Source organism: Lineus longissimus, chromosome 3 (genome assembly GCF_910592395.1).
Source record: "Lineus longissimus chromosome 3, tnLinLong1.2, whole genome shotgun sequence".
NCBI classification, from domain to species: Eukaryota; Metazoa; Nemertea; class Pilidiophora; order Heteronemertea; family Lineidae; genus Lineus; species Lineus longissimus.
Genome location: NC_088310.1, coordinates 22,169,603 through 22,189,763, shown reverse-complemented (window position 1 = coordinate 22,189,763; position 20,161 = coordinate 22,169,603). Strand labels below are relative to the sequence as shown.

The following is a 20,161-nucleotide window of genomic DNA, read 5'->3' as shown; positions in this document are numbered from 1 at the left end:
TGCACTGGGGACAACACCAGTGTCTGCAATGGAAGCGCTACTGAAGATCACAGTGCTTGATGGGGAGGAGCTGCTGTCAGTGTCTCACTTCCAAAATGTCATGTCTTCCCTTTCAATATGATCAATAAATTATGTTGCTTATGAACTTTTAGAGCCGATGAATGGTGCGAATGACTACCTCGTAAACAGACATCCTCAAAAATGTTGATGATAAGGTCCTCGATCAGGAAAGGCACTGTTGAGCACCTCTTTCTCTGCGAGGATGGAAATATCAAAGGTGGACTTAGAGTTAGACCAATACTTTGTCCCCAAAAGGGGATGTACAGCATAGCGGATCGAGGATATGGGCTAAGGTGGACCTCACAAGTCGGCCATTTCTTTGCCCCTCCACCACCCGAGGAGCCGATCAGGAAAGAGGCAAATTATTGTGTGGTTGATGGATGGCAGCAGATGTATACTTCATAATAATTAATATGATGCTGCTTGGATGACTGCAACTGTATCATCTCCATGGCAGATGGCAGCACCTTATGGACTATGAGCTGCATCCAGATAATAATGAACTACTCCTTGGCACTCTTATCTTACTTGGCTGATATGCAGTTCCTGATTGTCAAGGAGGAAAGGTGTCATTATAAAAAGTGAATACAACTCTGCTTTATACAATTTATATACAGTCTTTATTTCATGGTTAGTTTACAATGATGCTGTAGTATACGCAATGCGATAGAAACTCAATTAGAGCTATCTCTTCATCAATCAATAGGAGCTACTGTATATAAGAAAGCAATACTTAGTGACCAAATTTGATTGTTTTAAACATAGAAATCTTCAAATGTGGGCCTACCAGGATGTGGAGCATTTTTTGTTGGATGTTAACATACCCACAGCACCAACACATGTAGATCAAGCATTATTTAGGTCTCATTCAATCAAAAACAACCCAACCCCTTTTGAGACAATAATGTATGTGATATGGAAAATAGACAGCTCATATTTCAGCACAGTACTCGGACTTTTCAACCGTGTAGAAAAGCAGCCTCTCATTGCAGGCCTACATGTACACATCATTCCTAAAATAAACTCCACTGATTGGGTGAATTTTACAAATGATACTGATACTGAAAGGCCTGCTATGAGAGGAAGCCCTGCCCCACACAGCTATGGCCCTGCATTGCTGTCAAAAAAGAGTACTGCCGAGTTGGGTATATACATAAGACATAAGCATAGCATACTAGTAAATGCACTGATACACATAAGTATCGATAAGAATATAGGCAAGGTCATGCAGTTGGTAGGGGTACAGATCAGTCAGTAGTTTTGGACTTGCTTCAAAGACAACAGGTTTCCAAATGGAGTAAATGTACTGCATCTGGCCCACCTGGCCCCCGGCTATAGATTATCTCCCATTAACATGGTTTACATATGATAGTCTGATATTTAAGAAACCAATTAAAGAACAGCACCGATCTTTTCAAAAAGAGACAAAATATTACAACAGAACAGGGCAGTCCATAAAGTAGGACTTGAACATACAAACGCTGACTTTATGGCTGCTTGTAGTCTCAGCTTTGTCATCAGATTAAATTCCAACACCAAATCATTGACCTGCTACTAGTACTACCTAGCCAGACCAACTGTGATACTTTCAAAATCACAATATTAAGTTCCAAGTTGTTTTACACATGTAGAATAGAAACTTAGACCAAACAAGAGATACCGGTTGTCTCACTAAACAATGCTTATGCTAAGGTAGAGGTGACATTTTTCCTAAAAAATCAGTGAGGCACCTCAGTTTTGACCTGCATCTTTAATAGCTTCACCATTGCAGTGTTTGCTCCAACCTTGCAAGGTTTGGTGAGACAACCATTACCTTTAGTTTGGTATCCCCAAAAATAGACCCAAGCCTAACACAATCCAAATTAAAATTTTAGCCCAACAAAAATATTATCTGAGGCCAGTCGTCTATCATGCACTTAATTGAGCACCCAAGTGTAACACAGTAAGAAAATCCTTGCAAAACCACAGAGACTTTTAAATTACTCAAAATGAATTAATTTGACTGTTTTCAAAGCTAAGGGTGAGACTATAAATTCATGGCCCCCTATTTATTATAACTCATCATAGTTAGAATAATGGCCTATCACTTGAACATAATGTATCTTGTAAGCCACCACATTAATAAAGGTTGTGTCCCTGCTATCATCAACATCATGTACATTCTTCGTTTCCCTCCTCTCTGGTATCCATCCTCATCTCCATGGGGCTGGATCTTGACCCGAAGAGTTCGCATCTGAAAGAGAAGACAACTGTCAAATAAGGGAGAAGTCATATTCCACCTGAACACTTTGTAATAACAAAGGGTGAGTACCTTTTTTACTGTCACATCTGAACTCTTGTTCCAGAAAGGCACTTTTTAATGTAGGCTTATTTTACTTCTAAAAAGAGTGTGTGGAGCAGATAGAACTAATTCAAAATCATCATTATCTGTGGCTACTTGATCCTTGTGATTAACAAAACAACCTTATCCACTTAGCTCATTGTGATTATTGTCTCAATTGAGATTTTACCCGAAATTATGAAGACCTATACGGCGGACTACCGAAAAAACCTGTCTTGTAAAGTTTTGTATCACACTCCTCATCACGGTGTACTTACAAGAAAAAATGCAATAGCAGCACTACACCATAGCAATACCAAGTAGTAGCCTCCGGTTTTGAAAATGAGACCAGCAAGAAGAGTGAAGATCATACTGGAAAGGCAATGACAAGAATAATAAGAAAATTATGTCACTGACCGATGTTGAATGATTGCTGTTTTAAAGGTGTGGTGACTTTCTCTTTCTAGGACGTAAGAATTCCCCTTTCAGACATGCCAGAAGGCGGTCATCTAGTTTATTTTCCATCTTGAGATGAGAAAGACCAGTTTAAAAACACATGTGAAAAAGTTTCTCTGATCAGGTGTAAAAAAATACTATCATGTATATCAACTCACCCAACATATTTATATCCTGAATATGCTAACAGATCTAAATACTTGAGGTCTGTAGCCACACTCATGACGTACAGGGTCATCAAAACAGCAAGGATTTCTATGATCGTCCAGACTAGAGCTGTGCTTGCTTGGATGCCTAATTGTTCTGGGGTAAACCTAAAGACAGAGAAGAGGATGGTATGAACTAGCAAAAACTAAATCAGTAATTCATTTTTAGAGGCAATTTCTTGTAGTTTCTGGCACTAATGTAGCTTTCGACATCAGATTTTCCCCGATGATTTTCACAGACTGCGTTTTTTGGCTCAGAAGTCTAATGAAGACATGAATTTGACTGGAGCAATTGTAGTTAGCAACTCGATGAGTAACTCTTTGTGCCAATCAACTGCAGCAATGCCCAAGAACAACTATATGGGTATCAACCAGCATGAGCTATAAGAAGGATCCTTTCACTAAGGAATCTTGCCCCTGAACCCTTTTACTAACATCTTCAGCTTATTCTGATAATCAAATATAACTACCTAGGACAGGTGCATTGGCCTCAGTGGAAGTATCTTACCTATTTTGAGTACCAAGCACCACTCCCGCAACAAGGACATATGTAACAAAGGCCATCACTGAAAATTAAAGGCAGATTTTGAGATTTGCTTTTACATTTTACCTCTTCTCAAATTACGGGTCCCAATGAGCCACTGACAAATCAGGATAATTTCACTGCTGGAGCATAGACAAAGATCATGTGACAAATAATTCTGGATCAGGTTTTAAGGGCAAAATGTTGAAAAACGAACAACTTATAAAATTTTGTCTCTTCTTTACTATTTACTTCGACATAAGTTTAAGATCAAATATTTACCAGGTATATACAAGTCCGGTGCATTTATTTCAAGCCTTGGGGCAACTGGTTCATCTTGGTTATAATGGATGGCCCAGTCCTGAAAAAAGTCAAGAAAATAAGAGGTTGAACAAAACAGCTACTAGAATATCTTCAACAGTTTAAATTCGATGGCAGGCAAGAAAGGTCTGCTCGACCATTGGTAACTTTATCTCGTTTACATACGGTGTCAAGTGTGGATATCTTAGGTACAAGAAGTTGTCAGGAAGGTCCAAGTACAGGGACAGTTAATTGGACTATGTAAATGCCATGAAGTGATATCCACTTACAATTAAATCCTTGAAAGAAGTCCTCCTTATACTTACCTGATGTGTATATGGAAATAGAAGAAGACCCAATTTTTTCCCAACATATGCTGTGTCCACAGCAAAGTAATACTTTAATTTGGACTTGCTCATGTATTTCTCGAACTGAAAACAGAATGAAATGCACTTTTTAAAATAGGCAGGTGAGTATATTTTATGACGAGTGCCCTGAACTAGTGAAAAGGTTACCTACCCTGGGTTGTTGTCCAATGGGTAATTTGTCCTACAAATTTATCATGCAAAGAGTATGTAGGCTAAATCTTAAATGAGTATCTATTGAAACTAAGCCATTTCTGCGAGTGCGAGCCATGAAATGCTGAGAGCACTCTTGACATTGACCCCATTATTGCCACTAAGTTGCTAGAGTGGGTAGTGGCTTTACAGACACGAGCTCAATGTACCTTTTCTTGAACAATTTCCGACCCCTTTCCTGCTAAGTTAGTCCCATATTGCATGGCCATGCCAGCCATCGGGTCATTGAACATCTGTTGCCCTGGTATATATGGCTGTTGTCCCTGCTGGCCATAAGGGGGCATTCCCTGACCTTGGTCATAACCTGAAATCAACCAAGAGATATACCGATATAAGGAAGAGATGTACTTTAGTTAAATAGTAATGCTACCTGACCAGGTGGATTAGTTGAACAGGGCATTGTTATGAAATTCGGTTAAGCTTATACATGTTTTTGCAAGTTTGGTGTACTGCCTGATGACAAAAATTAGGTAGTTAAAACTAAATAAAAGTGAAATAACTGAAAGAAAAGAAAACATTAAAACTAAACCAGTAAGGGAAGAAAACTAGTAAGCACTTGACAGACAATGATGTTAGATCACCACCATTTGCAGATCACAGGAAAGATCAACATGACCAATGGGTAGAGAGAATTCAGAAGCCAACCCCTATGCCTATAAGAAAGTAGCCCTAAAATGTTGATTGAAAGCAGTGCAAGCTTTAGACATTTAAAAAAAGTTTTCGACAATACAATCTGGTACAGATGTTCAATCCTGTACATGCTCTATGTGGCTAAACAAGACTTGAGGATAGTTTAGTAAAGCAAATCACTTCTTACTAAGTGTCATTCACTTATTCCTATTACACAATCTGGTTAGTTCACATACTGTTTAGAATACCAATGGCCCCGTTCGACTTGAGTTTTAGGGGTTTACAGCTTCCTGCCCGGCACAATCAAAACTTTGAATCCAGTTGACATCAAAAGTTTACAATGTCTAAAGGCCGATCGATGGACAAGCACAAATTCATTATGTTTAGTGCTTTGAACTATGCTTGTTGCTGCTGTACTGTTTTAAAACAAATTACGCTTGTTTGCTGGTATAATTTCTTTTCAATTTCAGCAAAGACAACAATCAACAGATTTCTTTAATGGGTCATAATGGTTAGTTGTTTATGTTATTGTTATTACATGTTAGAATTATGATTCATTTTGTTGAACAATCATACCAGGGCCTGGCATCATTTCTGGATGAGGCATTCCATGCTCTGGCATTCCGGAGGAGGAGGTAAAGTATGGGCTTTGAGCATAACTTGCATCTACTGGTGGCAGGTCTGGATTGAAACAAAGCAAGCAAAAATCACTTATGGTTTCCTTGTTCATCATTTCATGCAACAGCATCCAAGCTACTTTGATCGATTTGGTTCGCTTTTAACATTCGCTTTGTTTACTATATTGTTTTAATCATTCCCAAATTTTGGTATCCAGTCAATGGTTTGGGTACTGTTAAAACTAATTATCCGGGCATACCATGATAAAATAACACGTAGTCAGAAAGTTTGATTATTTAAAGGGGCCACCACCAATTGACACCCAATCTCTTGGTAGCAAGCAATTTAGACCAAATCATAAACCTTACTAGCGGATCACCACTGAATAGATGTCTGTGGCTTATCAAGTAGTACATCAGCAATTGAGACAAAAGAAGATCACACTACTACCAAAACTAAAAGCCACGCCAACCAAAATACAGGACCCTACCTTCAAAATTGACTTCGCTAATACTACTTTCAATATCTGCAAGTTTGAAACTCTTATTAGCCAATTCAGCGGGCTATACTCATTTGAAAGACCTTATCACAATCTGACTGATAAGATGACTACAACAAAAACCCAGCTCAAGCTTAAGCCAACAAAAAATAGACATTGTAGAAACCCTTTCAACATCTCATTCTCAGTACAATGCAGTTGAGTAGTCTCAAGCCACACGCCTTGTGCCTCGAGGAAATCATACCTGTCATTCCTGGTGTTGGTCCATAAGGGCCCTGTGGATTCATAGGTTGTTGTGAACTGGTATCATCAAACAGTTGCGGATTTTTCGATCGGCTTTTTGCTGGACGTTGTCGCTTCTGCTGAGTGTTTGAAGCTGCAAAGTGAGAATGGTTACAATTATAGCACTAGATCATGAAGATGATTAAAATCAAACAAACTTTGAAATAGGAGTTTCTTAAAAAGTGATATGACTTCTCTAACTTTGTAAAAAAAGCTAAGCAGTAGTGCATTAGCAGGTGATGTACTTCTGTAGGAATTTTTACAATTTTCATAAGGGTATGTGGATTATGCAGACAATGCGTGAGGCAATGGTTCAGCATAGCAGTGTATCCTCTGATGGATGAACATCCTTCACAACAAACTTTCCTTCTACTTCTTGGATCAAGCTTTAGAACCAAAACAGTTGATATCATGCTTAATAAAGTTAAACATGCTTGGGTTATTTATAACTATTGGTTATTTGTAACTATTGGTGTATCTCTCGCCCTCTCACATCCACAAGATCAACTGGATAGGCAAAATTGAATCCGAAATTTCCTACCTGTAACTTATCACTTATGGACCAGTGGGATTGCATTGGAACAAGCAGTGGCCTAAAATAAGCAGCTACTCAATGAAAATTGGACATGTTCGAACGGTGATTTTACAAATAAATGACACAATTTAAAACAACATGCTGTCAATCAATCAAATAAAAGAACATGCACTGTAATTCATGAAGATATTATTGCCCAAGCTAATTCAATTAAAATGACATCCACTCAAAACTTGCCTGGCTTTCTCAGCAGACCTTGGGTGAGTGATTTGCTTATGGAAAAATATATGCATTTTCTGCTCTCCAATATATCCTTTTGTATTGGCCATGCAAGATGGCACCAGGCAGTGTCTGGTTGGTCTACCAGAGCAAGCAACATTCTCAAAAACTCAGTCTATGGCATGGGTGTTCTTTTCCTTTGGTCATCGTTATTTGACTCTGAGCTGACTGTTGAATGTATTGATAACCAGATACATGACACAGACAATCAATATCCGTAGTACTGTAACTGTAGTGTAGGCCCTAGTGTGCTTGTATCGAATGACTGATCAAACAAACCAGTTGAAACAACACTGAAACAGCGCTGACTTTTTGAAAAAAGCCTGTACTGTGTGTAGTGGTGGAAGACAGTCAAAATGGCGTAAACAGTGGCTCCTGTTACCTTACTGTATATCATTATCATGATATGAGATATGACATATTGAATGAAAATGTGTATGTGTATGAATATCGACTACTGTCCTTCAGGACTTTTTGTACACTGAAATGTACAGGACGATACACTACAGGAAATGGAGTCAAAGAGGGAACTTTCTGACGAACATTATAGTTAAAAACAATGCAAATCCAAGCAATCGCCACGACATCCAAGAAGTGATTACAAAGAACGTACACTTACGGTTACGAAAACCCGAAGGCGAATCCATATTTTACCAGGGGTTGTGGAAAAACCTGTTTTTTTTCGACACGCAATACGATCAAATCGATGAATATTCACAGACTAAATCGCATTCGCTGAAGCCAGTTCTATTTTTAGAATTACAGCAAACTTCGATTAGGGAACAAAATATTAATTTTAATCAAAGTATATTTTGTAATATATCTTTCAAATGAATGTATTGATGTAAAACAAAGTTCATAAATCCAAATATAATGAATTTATGAAAATTAGATATGTCTATTTTTAGAATTTTACTTCGGATGTATCTCCTTTAGCCTCGTGCCACGAATACGGTGTACTCTGCAGACATGTTTTGCCCTGGGGCTTGGGATCTGATAAAGAGATACATTGTTTCATATCAACTTCTTCCCATTATTAAAGCATGCTGTTATTTAGTGATGTAAATGTAAAGAACCAAATAATGAATCCATCAGTATGCATTATTTGATCTGACAACGTTGTCGTTGTCGATATTGTATTGCAACCCTGAGAAAAAATAGCAGACGACAAAAACTAAAGAATTGAATTAAAAAAATTCAATTAATTGTTGCATCCCTCAACCCAGCAAAAAACCATTAGAAGCGCATGAAAATAATTTTTTCAAACAAACCATCATTGATCAAACAGAACGTTTCACAGGTCACAACCAACCAATATACCATGTCAAGGGGGAACGATTTTAGAAGGAAACAGGACCTTTGGTCATAGGATATGTCAAACAAAAGGGCGTCAGTGTCCTTACCCTTAGAGTAACCAAATTTGAAGTACTCTCTGAACGCATGTAGGAGGTAGACGGTAAACAGGATTAATCATTCCTATGGCCTAAGACAAGGTCTGCCAAAGAGGAGGGATGTCGTTCTGCTGGCCAAGTTAAGAACAGTTGTAATACACTTCCCTGGTCAGAACAACTTTACACAGTCAGTTACAATGTGGTCAGAAAATGAAACTGTCAGCAATGACAATCAACAAATTTGAGGATTAAGGGGATGTCACAATCTACAGCCATGGATCACATGTTGTGACATTTCATGATGTGAATCCACATGTGGTGGTGTGAACCAAAGAAAATTTTTGAAATTTTATAAAAGAACAATAAATGTCATTTTAAATGCATAATGTCTTTATTCAACCTTGCAACCCTTTGGGTTATACAATCATAAACAGTACTAGGATGTAGATACACCAAATTAAAATACCCTTTGCCACAGGACAGACAAACCATATTTTAGGAGTACGCTGTGTACATGGTGTATGGTCAACTATAAAAGAGGTCAAGTAATGTTGCATTATTTCAAAGTAATGATTATTTGAACTTAAATGTCCAAGCCAAATTATTGAGCAAATTGTGTGTAAAAGTCAATCAAATTTTTCTTATACATTTCAAGTACTTTCTAAAGTACTTGACATAAATAAGACTGAGATTTCTTGGAGCAAAACTCAATTAGCACATACAATAAAGTGTTGTTTTATTGGGAGATTCAATACTGCTTCTGAAGCCTGAAATATTTTTCGCTGAGAAAGAGGAAAGATAACATTCTAAAAGATGGAACATTTCAGAAGAGGGAAAATTATTTTGTCTCACACGCTGGTTTTGTTGCAATATATAGAATACCTTCCAGTTCCACATCGTAATTATCTATATGAACACAAGTTCAATGCACATGCAAAAACAAAATCCAGCTCCTGCGATTCAAGTTTGTTATCTCCGGCCACGACCCCGTTGGCCACCTCTGCCACGACCTCCCCCTCTATAACCACTCCCACCTCGATAACTATCCTCTCCATAGGCTCCTTGATTACCCCCATTTTGATAGCCTCCTTGCTGATAACCACCTTGTTGCTGGTATCCTCCCTGTTGTTGATATCCTTGGTTTTGTTGTTGTTCATATCCACCTCCTTTTTGTTGGTTGTATCCTCCTCCCCTTTGGTTGTACCCTCGACCACCTTGTTGCCAGTTCCCACCAGCACTGCCACTTCGATCACCACCACCTGACCATCCACCTTGGACACGTCCTCGATCTCCACCACGTCCACCTCCTCTGCCACCTATAATAAACAACAAAATATCCATCCTTAAAGACTGAATGATCAAAAGATTAGGCACTGTCTATGATGGATTTAAAGAAATGTTTTTTGGTACTAAAGAAATTAAAGACAGATGTCCAGCACTATTAAGTAAAAAGCTTTTGCATATAACTGTAATTTAACATGTGCCCTAAGTAGACTACAGTCGGTTACCTTATTTTCCCTATGTGTGATCTTTTGTTTGTCACGGTTAAGATACTCTCTGTACCAATGATCTACATGTAGGTCTCGACTGAGGCTCGTTCGAAGGGCAAGACCATTGATGTGAATTGATTACCCCAAAGTTACAGTTAATCTATGGTGGACCTCATCATCCAAACATACTTCCTCCGTAATCCCTGAACAAACATTTCTACTTTCTTACCTCCTTGTCTTTGCGGCTGAGAATCTCTCTTCATAAAGGATGGCATCTCCGGTGGTGGAGGCTCAGACTCCCATGGGCGCCCTCCGCGGTCGGGTACTCGGCCCATAAGGATTCTGTTGATCGCACATTTCGACTTCTCTCTGACAGCTCCACTGCTTGTCTTTTGAATCCTCAACAGATCTGAAAAGGTTTTCAAAACATTTTGAAGTGTCTGGGTACAGCAGTTGAATGGTACTGGGTATTTGGAAGAAATACTTCATAGTTATGTCGTCACTGTCTGAGGTAAAGATGTAGACAAAACAACAATTTTCGAACAATTCTAGCAAGTCCATTGTGACGTGAAGGATGTGGAGAGAACATCACCAGGAAGTCACTGCAGCTTGATGGCCAGATTCGAAATATTTGAACAGGTGATACTAGCCTTGGATCTTCTTTAGGCCTCGACACAAATCATTTACTCCAATGCTTTTCAAATTTGGTGATTCAAGAGCCAAATCTCCATCTGAAAAGAACATTTTGTCTTACCTTCCCGAGCGGCCAATAACAATGGCACATTTACCCCAGGATTGGCGAGTAGCATTTTTCGTAACGGTTGATAAACTGCAGCTATGGCATTCTCTTTTTGCTGAAGACAAAATAAACTGATCAGTTCATACTACAGTAAGAATTTAAGAGTCGAGCCAAAACTTCTAAAGTACAATAGGGTATATTACAAATGGGCTTTTTTCAAAACACATTTTATCTTCAATTGTACACAATTGCTTTGAGAGAGTAGCAGCAGGGTACCAACTGAACAGGAGGGGTATTGCACCTTTATTGTCCATGTTGTCAGCCACTGACAGGCTTGCATTTTGTTTTTATAATAGACAGTATAAGCATATTGTCTACCTATAGGGAACAGCTCTTTATTCATGATTGTAAAAGAACTCTCAAAATCTGATCAACTACAAAGGAGTCAGATTCTTCAACTTACTTTGGCAGTGTCCGACCATTTAAATGACTGTATCGTTACATCAAGACGTTTCAACAGCATCTCTCGACGCAATTTATATTCGTCACATAAAGCTTCGTTGATCCTCATTATATTGGCCCACTGCTTCTCACTCAGTCGACAGTTTAAAAGAGGTTTACCAAGATGACTTGGGGGACACTTGGCCATTAATTCCTTAATCTGGAAAGTAGAAATTGACACCAATCATAAAATGGGCGGGGCACTCTATTGATTCCAGTCCATCTGAGGTTTTTGTCTATATGTCTTACAGAGTAAAGAGTTTGCAGCTAATGACCCATCCTGACAAATGTATAAATACTTAATATATTCTACTTGAAAAAGTAGTGTGACAGTCACAAATTAGTGTGACTGTCAGTTATTAGGTGTCAAAGTGGTTCATCCTTTATTATTCTTTATTCCTTGTTGTGGAAAGGTTTCCTGACTGATTTACCAGGAACTACTTGTATACTATTAATCTTAGCATCTGTTCCTTAATTCACAAAATTTACCTTGGATTCTATTTTAGAGAAGAGTTGAAATGGAGTGATGTTTGAGGGTGGTTTTGGAAAACCAAGGCAAACACATGCTATCTTCAGATTGAGAGCAACTTCGGTTTCAGCCTGAAAAGGCAAACAAACACGATACATGTCAATATGTGTTGCAAGTAGGACCTGCCCCGCCAGCCTGATTATTCTTCAGAAACATTAGTTGGTGATATCATATTGTTAATAACAGCAAATACACTATCACTGAGAGTGATGATTTCTCTCCCAAAAAGTGAACATTATAATGATATCAACAGTGTCAGGAAAATCAAACTGCTCTATCATAACATTGAGAATCTAAATGTCAATGAATGAATTGTTTTTGGACTCACCATAACCTCTGCTTCCTGATTGGACAGCAATTGTGGTTTGTGTGTTGCAGTTAATCTAACAGCAGATAATTCCGTACATAAGAAATCTTAAATGAAAGAGATTGCATTTGATTAATACCAAATGTTTTTAATTTAGTTAACAACTCAAATCTTATTTTACATTTATGATTTAAGATTTCAGTTTTCTAAGATCAAAAAGAAAAAGAAAACAGAGACAAACCTTCCATCTATGGAGATCAGATGAAGTCAAATCACATGATTCGATTCTGTGGATATTACATAGAGTACACACTTTGATTATATTACAATGAAACACTGACAGAACCAATTAAATCAATCCAGCTCAATGATAAATAAATATTTACCTAATAATTGAAGTCTGTGTTGCTTCTCTAACAGCCTCTGATTGATAGGCCCCTCCGTAAGAGTGGAATACGGACATCCTGAAAAAGCAGCGAAATGTTCACACATTACTCGTGTGCCACCTAGGGCACCACATCCATACAACCAATGACCCCATTACAGTATTGTTGTTTACGTCTGATCAGACATGGTTCAGAATGAATGTCACACAAACTGATCAGAGTGTCTCACAAACATTTATATAGTCTAACAAATCTTTTGGATAGGTAAATGTTGAGTTGATGTCATTATGTTCTAGGTTCTTACATTTTCTTATGGCTTATGTTATGGTCATTGTATTCTTCTTCTTCTCTTATCTCCTTTTATCTCTGTACCACATCAGGTACTTGATTCACAAGATATGTATCTACAGTATCTTAGAATGCAAGTTGCAAAGTGAGCAGCAAAACTGAACCACATATATCAAAACAAGAAACTTACCATATTCTCTCAGGAACCCACTGAGCTCTAAAAGAAAATTTTGAGCCTCTTCTGGACCTGTGTAAGGAATAATGAAAACTTAGAGTATAGGGCTACCACTAAAGTGGTAATACCTCACATACCTTTGAATTAGACTACTTGGTCTTGATATCAATTTGTTGCAAAGGTTGTCACAATATTGGTTTTGAAAAATACATTAGAAAATAATAAAGAAAACTTACATGTCACAGCAGAAACAGTTTCCTCCAAACCAACTAATCCTCCCAGCTCAGACACCATCCATGAGACTACACCAGTGTATGATGCAGACTCAGGACCTTGTTCCAAACTAGCAGCAAGTGCTCCATCTTCAAGCAATGGACCCGAATACCTGAATTATGAATAAATACATGTGATAACAAGGGGCTCATGAGTCGTTGTTTGCAGGGGCCTACAAGTGAAGAATTGTGATACTTTTTTGTTTGGAGCAACGTCAATGGACACCGAAATTTTTGCATATGACCGTTCCCCAATACAATACGACACTGACAGTGCATCATCAATGTCAATTCACCATGTTCACATTACATCTTCTGGTAGTAGAATATGACTTTACAGTACTGTGTAGCACTCCTATGTACAGTATAGGGGCAAGCATGTGTGCAGAGCGCCAGAAGACGAGTCACCATGAATTCAAAAAGTGTCATTTTGCCCGGCTCGGTCCCACCCGGACTCAAAGTACACTAGTTGTTGTGCCCCTTGTGGCTCGGTCCCACCCAGACTCAAAGTACGCTAGTTGTTGTGCCCCAGCCGCCCATGAGCCACAGTGTTTCATCTTTAGTCTCTAGTCTAATGTAGCAGTCAATCAGAACCCTGTGCCCCCCCCCCCCCCCCCACCAAGGTCAGTCATTCGTCACCAATTCGATGCTCAGTAAGATTCGGGAGGGTCAGGATTCGACATTTTTACACCCCAGGATTTCAAGTAATTCGACAGAAATTCACTTCTGCTGCAAGTGCTACATGGTTAGCTGACCCTCTTACCCCCCCCCCCCCCCCCCCCCCCTCCCCCAGCTCGGTTCATAAGAAAGCAGGAACGGACCGAAACGAACCAAAACGGGCCGGATCGGGCCGGAACGGAGTTAAAATTTGCCGAAACAGAGCTTCTAGTGGTTTTAAATGGCATCTATTGGCAAGATAGGGCCCCTGAATTATAAATTATGTTCATATAATGAAGATCAGACTTCTTTTCCATCGTGATATTGATGATATTGCCTGATTTGGTCGAGGCCGATTCCAGTATAGCAGACAGCGCTTATACTGCACAAGAACTGATGACGTCACTTCAGCTCTGTGTGAAAGTAAATTTAGTCCTCATTAAATATTTAGGGGCTATCATGGAAAAGAAGTCTAATCTTCATTATATGAACATAATTTATAATTCAGGGGCCCTATCTTGCCTACAGATGCCATTTAAAACCACAAGATGCTCCGTTTCGGCAAATTTTAACTCCGTTCCGGCCCGTTTGGTCCGTTTCGGTCCGTTCCTGCTTTCTTACGCACCCCCCCAGCTTTGCTCTGCCATGCCCATGGTTAGGGCCTGCTTGAGATCCCAAGGTGTTCTGCCCGAAGCGAAACCTGACATTGCGCCTTCAGGAAAAGACGAAAAGTGGCAAGTTTGAAAGACACCCAACGGGTGTCACACACTGCGGGACATCCAGGCAGGGAAGTTACCATCTACAGCCATGCTTTCAAATGCTTAGTCGTGAATCAATTCGACAGGATTCCACCGTAAATATGTTTCTTCAATCACTGTTTCCAGGACTTCACTAGAAGAACACTGCTACGTTACACACGAATTCGACGTCGAATTGCCGTCGAACCCTGACCACTGACGGAGGGGGGGGGGGTACAGTGTTCTGATTGACTGCTGCATAAGGTTTCAGAGGTGGCCTCCATTTATTTATGTCTGGTTTAAAAATTTACCCTAAGTCTTCAAGAGAATCAAGAATGTCATTCTCCATGAATGTAGCGTTGCCTAAATTCAAAGAAAAAAGGAGGCAGAGAACAACAAGACAGTAGGCCTACTGGAAAACGTCGAAAAATTGCTTGTTGGAGAATCATTATTTGGTCCACCCATTCCGTGGTACAACCTTGGTATATAATGCGCATGTGCTCTGGAATTCCCCTGCAACATTTAGACGACTACTTCGACCCCGAAGGCCATCCTGACGTAATCAGTGGTTTTAAATATACTCTGCCTCTCGATACGAGGCATTTTTGGGAATGGTCCAAATCGCACATAAATTCAACATGGCTTCTCTGAAGGCGGTTGTAACGACTTATCAAGTTCTAACTCAAGAATGGAACAAAAAACCCACAAATCTTGAGAAATGTGGCGAGTTACTGAGAAAGCTTAAGGTACCAGGCATTTCTTTAAACAAATCCGATCAAAATCCACAGACTGAATCATTTTCTAGACTACTTTATGTCTGTTGATTTTGTAACTTCAACGTTCATTTTTGCACTCTCATCATTCCACCTGAAGTCAAGTCTTTGTTTGAAAACAAGGGTATGGCCTGTTTGGACACAAGGGCATGCCGTAAACGGTAGTATATTTATATTACACCAGTTTAGACCATGCATTTCCCAAAGAAGTGTAGACAGAAAGAGCTGTTTATAACATGTGTGTGTGTTTCTCTTTGCAGGTTGCCCTTACAACACTCGCGTATTTACCCACTGACACGAAGGCAACAAAGCAAGAATTGCTTGTTGCCAGGGATATCTTGGAAATCGGAGCTCAATGGGCAGTAGCAAAAAAGAATATTCCAGCATTTGAGAGATACATGGCACAGTTGAAATGCTATTATCTTGATTACAAGTAAGTAAAGTGAAGACATCATTTTATAGTTCTTTACAAGGCTGCTGTAAAATTCACCTCTTGTCATAATCTGGTCAAATTGTTCACCTTATCGCACTATTAATATAAAAAGATGCTAGATGTACTGCTTCTAATATTATGTCTAGGGCTAGGCTTCTTAAAAATGGACAAAACCTTAATGCCTCTGGACCTTCTGATTATTCACACCAGACTGCCCAGAAAAGATAGACAGTTGTCTTCATGATTTGTGAATATTCAATGTAAGCGGGCTTCCCCATCCAGCCGATGTAATCCAATTTCTTCAATTACAGGGATGATCTGCCAGAGTCTGCCTACAAGTATCAATTGCTTGGCCTCAACCTCCTGTGCCTGCTGGCTCAAAACAGACTTGCTGAATTCCATACTGTTAGTATTTTTATTGCAATGAATAAGTCCGCTTTCCATCGAAACGTCTCCAATAGTCTAAATATTCTACAAACTTGTTCTAATAAAAACTAGTTCTTATAACAGTAGATTGGAATATTATTGCAAATTGCAATCTTGTTGCAGCAAAATCAAATCTATTTTCAAATTCCTCGAAAAAAATTGTGAACATTTTTTTCTCTTTTTACAGGAACTGGAACTTTTGCCTCCGAAAGATCTGCACACAAACATCTATATCAAGCACCCAGTATCCATGGAACAGTACTTCATGGAAGGCAGCTATAATAAAGTGTTCTTAGCAAAAGGAAATGTGCCTGCTGAGAGTTACAACTTCTTCATAGACATTCTCCTGAATACAATTAGGTAGGTACCAGTATTGCGAACTCTGTGAATGAAGTTTAGTTTGCATGAGGAATGATAAACTATCATAGCATTTTGAATATTACCCAGTTGAGTCATCAAGAGTGGATCAAGCCCTTAGTTCAGGAAATCCCCATTTCAATAAAATTTTACTCTTTATCATGTAAACTCTGGCTTACCGATAGAATTTACATGAAAAAACCTTAAATATTTAGATTTGTCTTCAGTTATTAAGCTGAAATCAATTCTCAACTCACTGAAATTTTTTTTCAGGGATGAAATTTCAACTTGCATAGAAAAAGCTTATGAGAAAATAGCTTTCCAGGAGGCAGCCAGAATGCTCTTCTTCGAGTCTCAAAAGCCAATGAAGGAATATGCTGCAAAGGTAATTTATAAATTGGACAAATGTAAAAAATAATTATCAAAAAGGGCTGTGGCAGAATGAGATTGAGAATCATTTTTTCAGAGTGAGGAAATGCCATGGAAAAATTGTTTGAGTCATGCTTGCCTGCTTGCTCATTTGTAGTGGTTTTTGAGTAGGTTTTCATAGCAAGATCACTGTTTTAACTTGTGTACATACATGTACATCATGTAGGACATGAGTTTGATCTCCCTACATGAACATCTACTGGTCTGAGAGATTATGGATAACAACTCTGATCTAATTGCGTTTGTCTCTAGGTCTTGAGAAAACTCAACTTGATGTATTTTGTCTTTCAGCTGAAATGGAAAGTAGGACCAGATAATTTCTTCCACTTTGGCAGAGTAGAGCAGACCACAGATGATTCTATACCAGCGGCAGAGCTAGCCAAACAAACGATAGAATATGCCAGAGAATTAGAGATGATTGTATGAGAGACATTGTTGACAAGTCACATTATAAATGTGTCCATGTTGATTGACATTACAGTATGCTGGCAAATAGTTACTCTCTGAGATGACAGTGTGACCTACCACGATATAACACGAGACATGTAATTTTATATCAGTTCTGAAGATCAAAACATTAATTTTCGTAAATCTGTGGGTAATAGTTCAAGAGAGTACAGGATTATGTATTTTGTTGGGCTGGCAAAAAATTGTCTCTCAACCAATGGTAACATATGTCCGAACACATAGTTACTGCCATTAGCATACCTTCCATTTGCCTGGAAAATTCCAAAAAAAATTAAGTCAAAGGACAATGTTTTGTCATAAGGACAAGTCTTGATTCTCCTAGGATCAGTCTGTCCTCAATAAAACCTGGGCTGGGAATTTTCTTCAGAAATTTTGGTCCAGATGTATATAAAGTTGTGCTTACAATGCTTGGGAATACTGAAACAGCCAATGTTGATCTTTTCAAGCAGTTTTGTCCAATAAATATTAAAAAATTATACATTATGTTGCTATTGTATCTTCTTTTGCATTGAATCTGTGTTTGTTCAGTAGATCAGTGAAGTGAGTGATAGGAATTTGGATGGTAGCATATCTTCTATCTCAGTCGGCTAATTCTGGCCTCATGGAGATTTAGCTTTCCAGCCTGATGCTAGAAGACCTCCGTTTTTCATTACACCCCTCAGATAAATGGACAATTAGCAAACTTTGTAACTGTCTTTAGACATGAACATGTAATATGGCTATTTCTCCAACTGAGTGGTTGAGAGTAGGTCCAAATAAAGACAGTACATGTACGTGTTCAAGCAAAAACATTCATGTGTGCTCACTTATGGATTTCGGATCCGAGTCTATTACCAAACTGGCATCACAGAAGGAAACTACCGGTAGTGTTTGAAGCGGACCCGAAACTCGTATCTATCTTCATGCCAGTATTTGTCATCAATTAGCCCAAGTAAGTCTGTTGACTTTGTAGGTGGCAATTCCTGGGATGTGACCAAACATCTTTCAAATGCAGAGTGGTCCACAAAAAGTGCGTGATTATAATTTCTACAAATACTGTAATCTGCCAGTGGTGGGGCGCTACTATTCATGTGAGATTGAACAGAAAGTGGCATTCTGAAAAATTCAGTTGTTTTCGTCCATTTCCCCTGGAAGGCAAGGTCCAGGTATGTACTCAATCAAGCGTGTGGTTGAAAAAAGTGGAGCACCTCCACTTTTTGAAACACTACATCAAATACATGCTGTCTTCAAAATAGCACTTTTTGTGCACCAGCATGTGTAGCGTCTTGCTGGATGAGACAAGGTCACAATCAGGTTTGGCACAGCCACGTCTGGCAAGATCCAACCCCTTTATCTTATCCCGAGGGACAGCAATTGTTCATTGTTGTGCCCAAAATTTATTGCCACGCATACTTGAATCAATTCATAGCCCAACAGGTCCTGGAGTACACATCTCCTGAATCTGCGGTGGGTTGGTACCCCACGCTATGCAAGGAGTAGGTTTCTGGGTAAGACTTGGTCCACGTGAATAGGTAGCACCTTAAAAATGATGAGAAGTTGCGAATTAATGCCCTGTGAATTGTCCTTCAACCAGCTAGTGCTAATCTGGTCACTGTCTCCAGGTCACCATGCCTCGATCAATGAGCAGGCGAAGAACCCAATGGCTCCGCCAGGAGTACATCGTCAACTTCAGCCTGTAGTCAAACTGGTACGCACAAATATCTTAGTTGAGAGTGGGGGACATAATTTTAAAGTGCTTCTCAGGTCAGTTGCTTAATATAGGAGGCTTTCCTTGTACCCTCGGATTAAATATAGGTGCAGTCACTAATCTTCAAACCTTTCGATTTACGTAACAGCATACATGTATGTATTTTCAATCAACTTACACCTACATTCAATTTGAACAAGAAGCTGTATTAAAGACCTGGGGGAAATTTCATCAATCAATCAATCATTTGGGATTTAAGGTGCCTATATCCACAAAAAAACGTGATCAAACACACCAGAGAAACCAATTAAAAAAAATATAAGCTGCTGGCTATTTTGACAGACTGCTGCCTAGTTACCAGCAGCAGTCTGTCCGAGGAACGCAATGATCGGGACGGGTTATACATTGTTAGAAGATCTTGCCCCATCTCTTCACAATTGTAATCAAATAAGTCCTTGTACGTTCATGAAGATGCCATCACTGAATAATGTTGAAGGTCTCTCTGATAACCAAAACCAGTGGTTTTGGGGAGCTACGAAAAGGAGCAGCTTGTGCGCTCACTCTCATATAGGCACGGTTTTCGAAGGCGCAGTTTCTTTTGCAAATGTAGGAAGAAATTTAAGGAAACAATTACTTTACATGGGGTAGGTTATTACAGTCCAAATCACAAATGACATCCATCCTGCTTCACATCAGTGACGTGCAACATATGCAGGAGTTACGCGCCAATGACACGCTTATCTCTCTCTATGTTTTGCGTCAGTTCCGCGCAGGCAAATGAATTCAAAGGCGAAGACACTCCAAATACCAAGATAAAGCTATTGTCCATT

At 39.1% G+C, this 20,161-nt stretch overlaps 3 protein-coding genes across 7 annotated transcripts; 1 reads left to right on the top strand and 2 right to left on the bottom strand.

The window, feature by feature from the left end:
* Positions 1–657: 657 nt before the first annotated feature.
* Positions 658–8,002, bottom strand: LOC135484233 (protein YIF1B-like). 5 transcript variants are annotated; one of them, XM_064765511.1, is made up of 11 exons: positions 7,900–8,002; positions 6,435–6,566; positions 6,182–6,217; positions 5,650–5,754; positions 4,593–4,747; positions 4,192–4,296; positions 3,848–3,926; positions 3,551–3,608; positions 2,995–3,150; positions 2,659–2,752; positions 658–2,293 (listed from the first exon to the last, which is right to left on the bottom strand). In XM_064765511.1, exons 1-11 carry the CDS (start codon positions 7,931–7,933, stop codon positions 2,144–2,146), a joined length of 1,104 nt encoding a protein of 367 aa, XP_064621581.1. In that variant the 5' UTR covers positions 7,934–8,002; the 3' UTR covers positions 658–2,143. The 5 variants fall into 5 exon arrangements, with proteins under 5 accessions (XP_064621581.1, XP_064621582.1, XP_064621585.1 ...); XM_064765512.1 differs by having other exon boundaries at positions 7,906–8,002; XM_064765515.1 differs by lacking the exon at positions 5,650–5,754.
* Positions 8,003–9,056: 1,054 nt separating this feature from the next.
* On the bottom strand, positions 9,057–15,211 carry LOC135485096 (protein FAM98A-like). The gene is made up of 10 exons (XM_064766833.1): positions 15,070–15,211; positions 13,329–13,477; positions 13,108–13,164; positions 12,630–12,707; positions 12,265–12,350; positions 11,897–12,007; positions 11,370–11,567; positions 10,922–11,021; positions 10,397–10,576; positions 9,057–9,993 (listed from the first exon to the last, which is right to left on the bottom strand). Exons 1-10 carry the CDS (start codon positions 15,105–15,107, stop codon positions 9,647–9,649), a joined length of 1,344 nt encoding a protein of 447 aa, XP_064622903.1. The 5' UTR covers positions 15,108–15,211; the 3' UTR covers positions 9,057–9,646.
* Positions 15,212–15,395: 184 nt separating this feature from the next.
* Positions 15,396–18,125, top strand: LOC135485095 (26S proteasome non-ATPase regulatory subunit 8-like). Its single transcript, XM_064766831.1, has 6 exons — positions 15,396–15,504; positions 15,792–15,964; positions 16,276–16,369; positions 16,578–16,750; positions 17,021–17,132; positions 17,468–18,125. The coding sequence occupies exons 1-6, from the start codon at positions 15,397–15,399 to the stop codon at positions 17,600–17,602; spliced, it is 795 nt and encodes a 264-aa protein (XP_064622901.1). The 5' UTR covers position 15,396; the 3' UTR covers positions 17,603–18,125.
* Positions 18,126–20,161: the final 2,036 nt, after the last annotated feature.

What these genes read in the sequence shown, in the direction of transcription:
- LOC135484233 (XM_064765511.1), bottom strand. Translation starts at nt 7,933, where the DNA reads ATGGATTCGCCTTCGGGTTTTCGTAACCGTAAGT. An exon ending in ACCAACACCAGGAATGACAG is followed by an intron (nt 6,218 to 6,434) that starts GTATGATTTCCT and finishes TCAAACTTGCAG; the next exon opens with ATATTGAAAGTAGTATTAGC. An exon ending in TCAGGATATAAATATGTTGG is followed by an intron (nt 2,753 to 2,994) that starts GTGAGTTGATAT and finishes TTGCCTTTCCAG; the next exon opens with TATGATCTTCACTCTTCTTG.
- LOC135485096 (XM_064766833.1), bottom strand. Translation starts at nt 15,107, where the DNA reads ATGGAGAATGACATTCTTGATTCTCTTGAAGACTTAGG. An exon ending in TCTCTAAAATAGAATCCAAG is followed by an intron (nt 11,568 to 11,896) that starts GTAAATTTTGTG and finishes TCTACTTTCCAG; the next exon opens with ATTAAGGAATTAATGGCCAA. An exon ending in AATGGTCGGACACTGCCAAA is followed by an intron (nt 11,022 to 11,369) that starts GTAAGTTGAAGA and finishes TTTTGTCTTCAG; the next exon opens with CAAAAAGAGAATGCCATAGC.
- LOC135485095 (XM_064766831.1), top strand. Translation starts at nt 15,397, where the DNA reads ATGGCTTCTCTGAAGGCGGTTGTAACGACTTATCAAGTTCTAACTCAA. An exon ending in TGCTATTATCTTGATTACAA is followed by an intron (nt 15,965 to 16,275) that starts GTAAGTAAAGTG and finishes CTTCAATTACAG; the next exon opens with GGATGATCTGCCAGAGTCTG. An exon ending in ATTCTCCTGAATACAATTAG is followed by an intron (nt 16,751 to 17,020) that starts GTAGGTACCAGT and finishes ATTTTTTTTCAG; the next exon opens with GGATGAAATTTCAACTTGCA.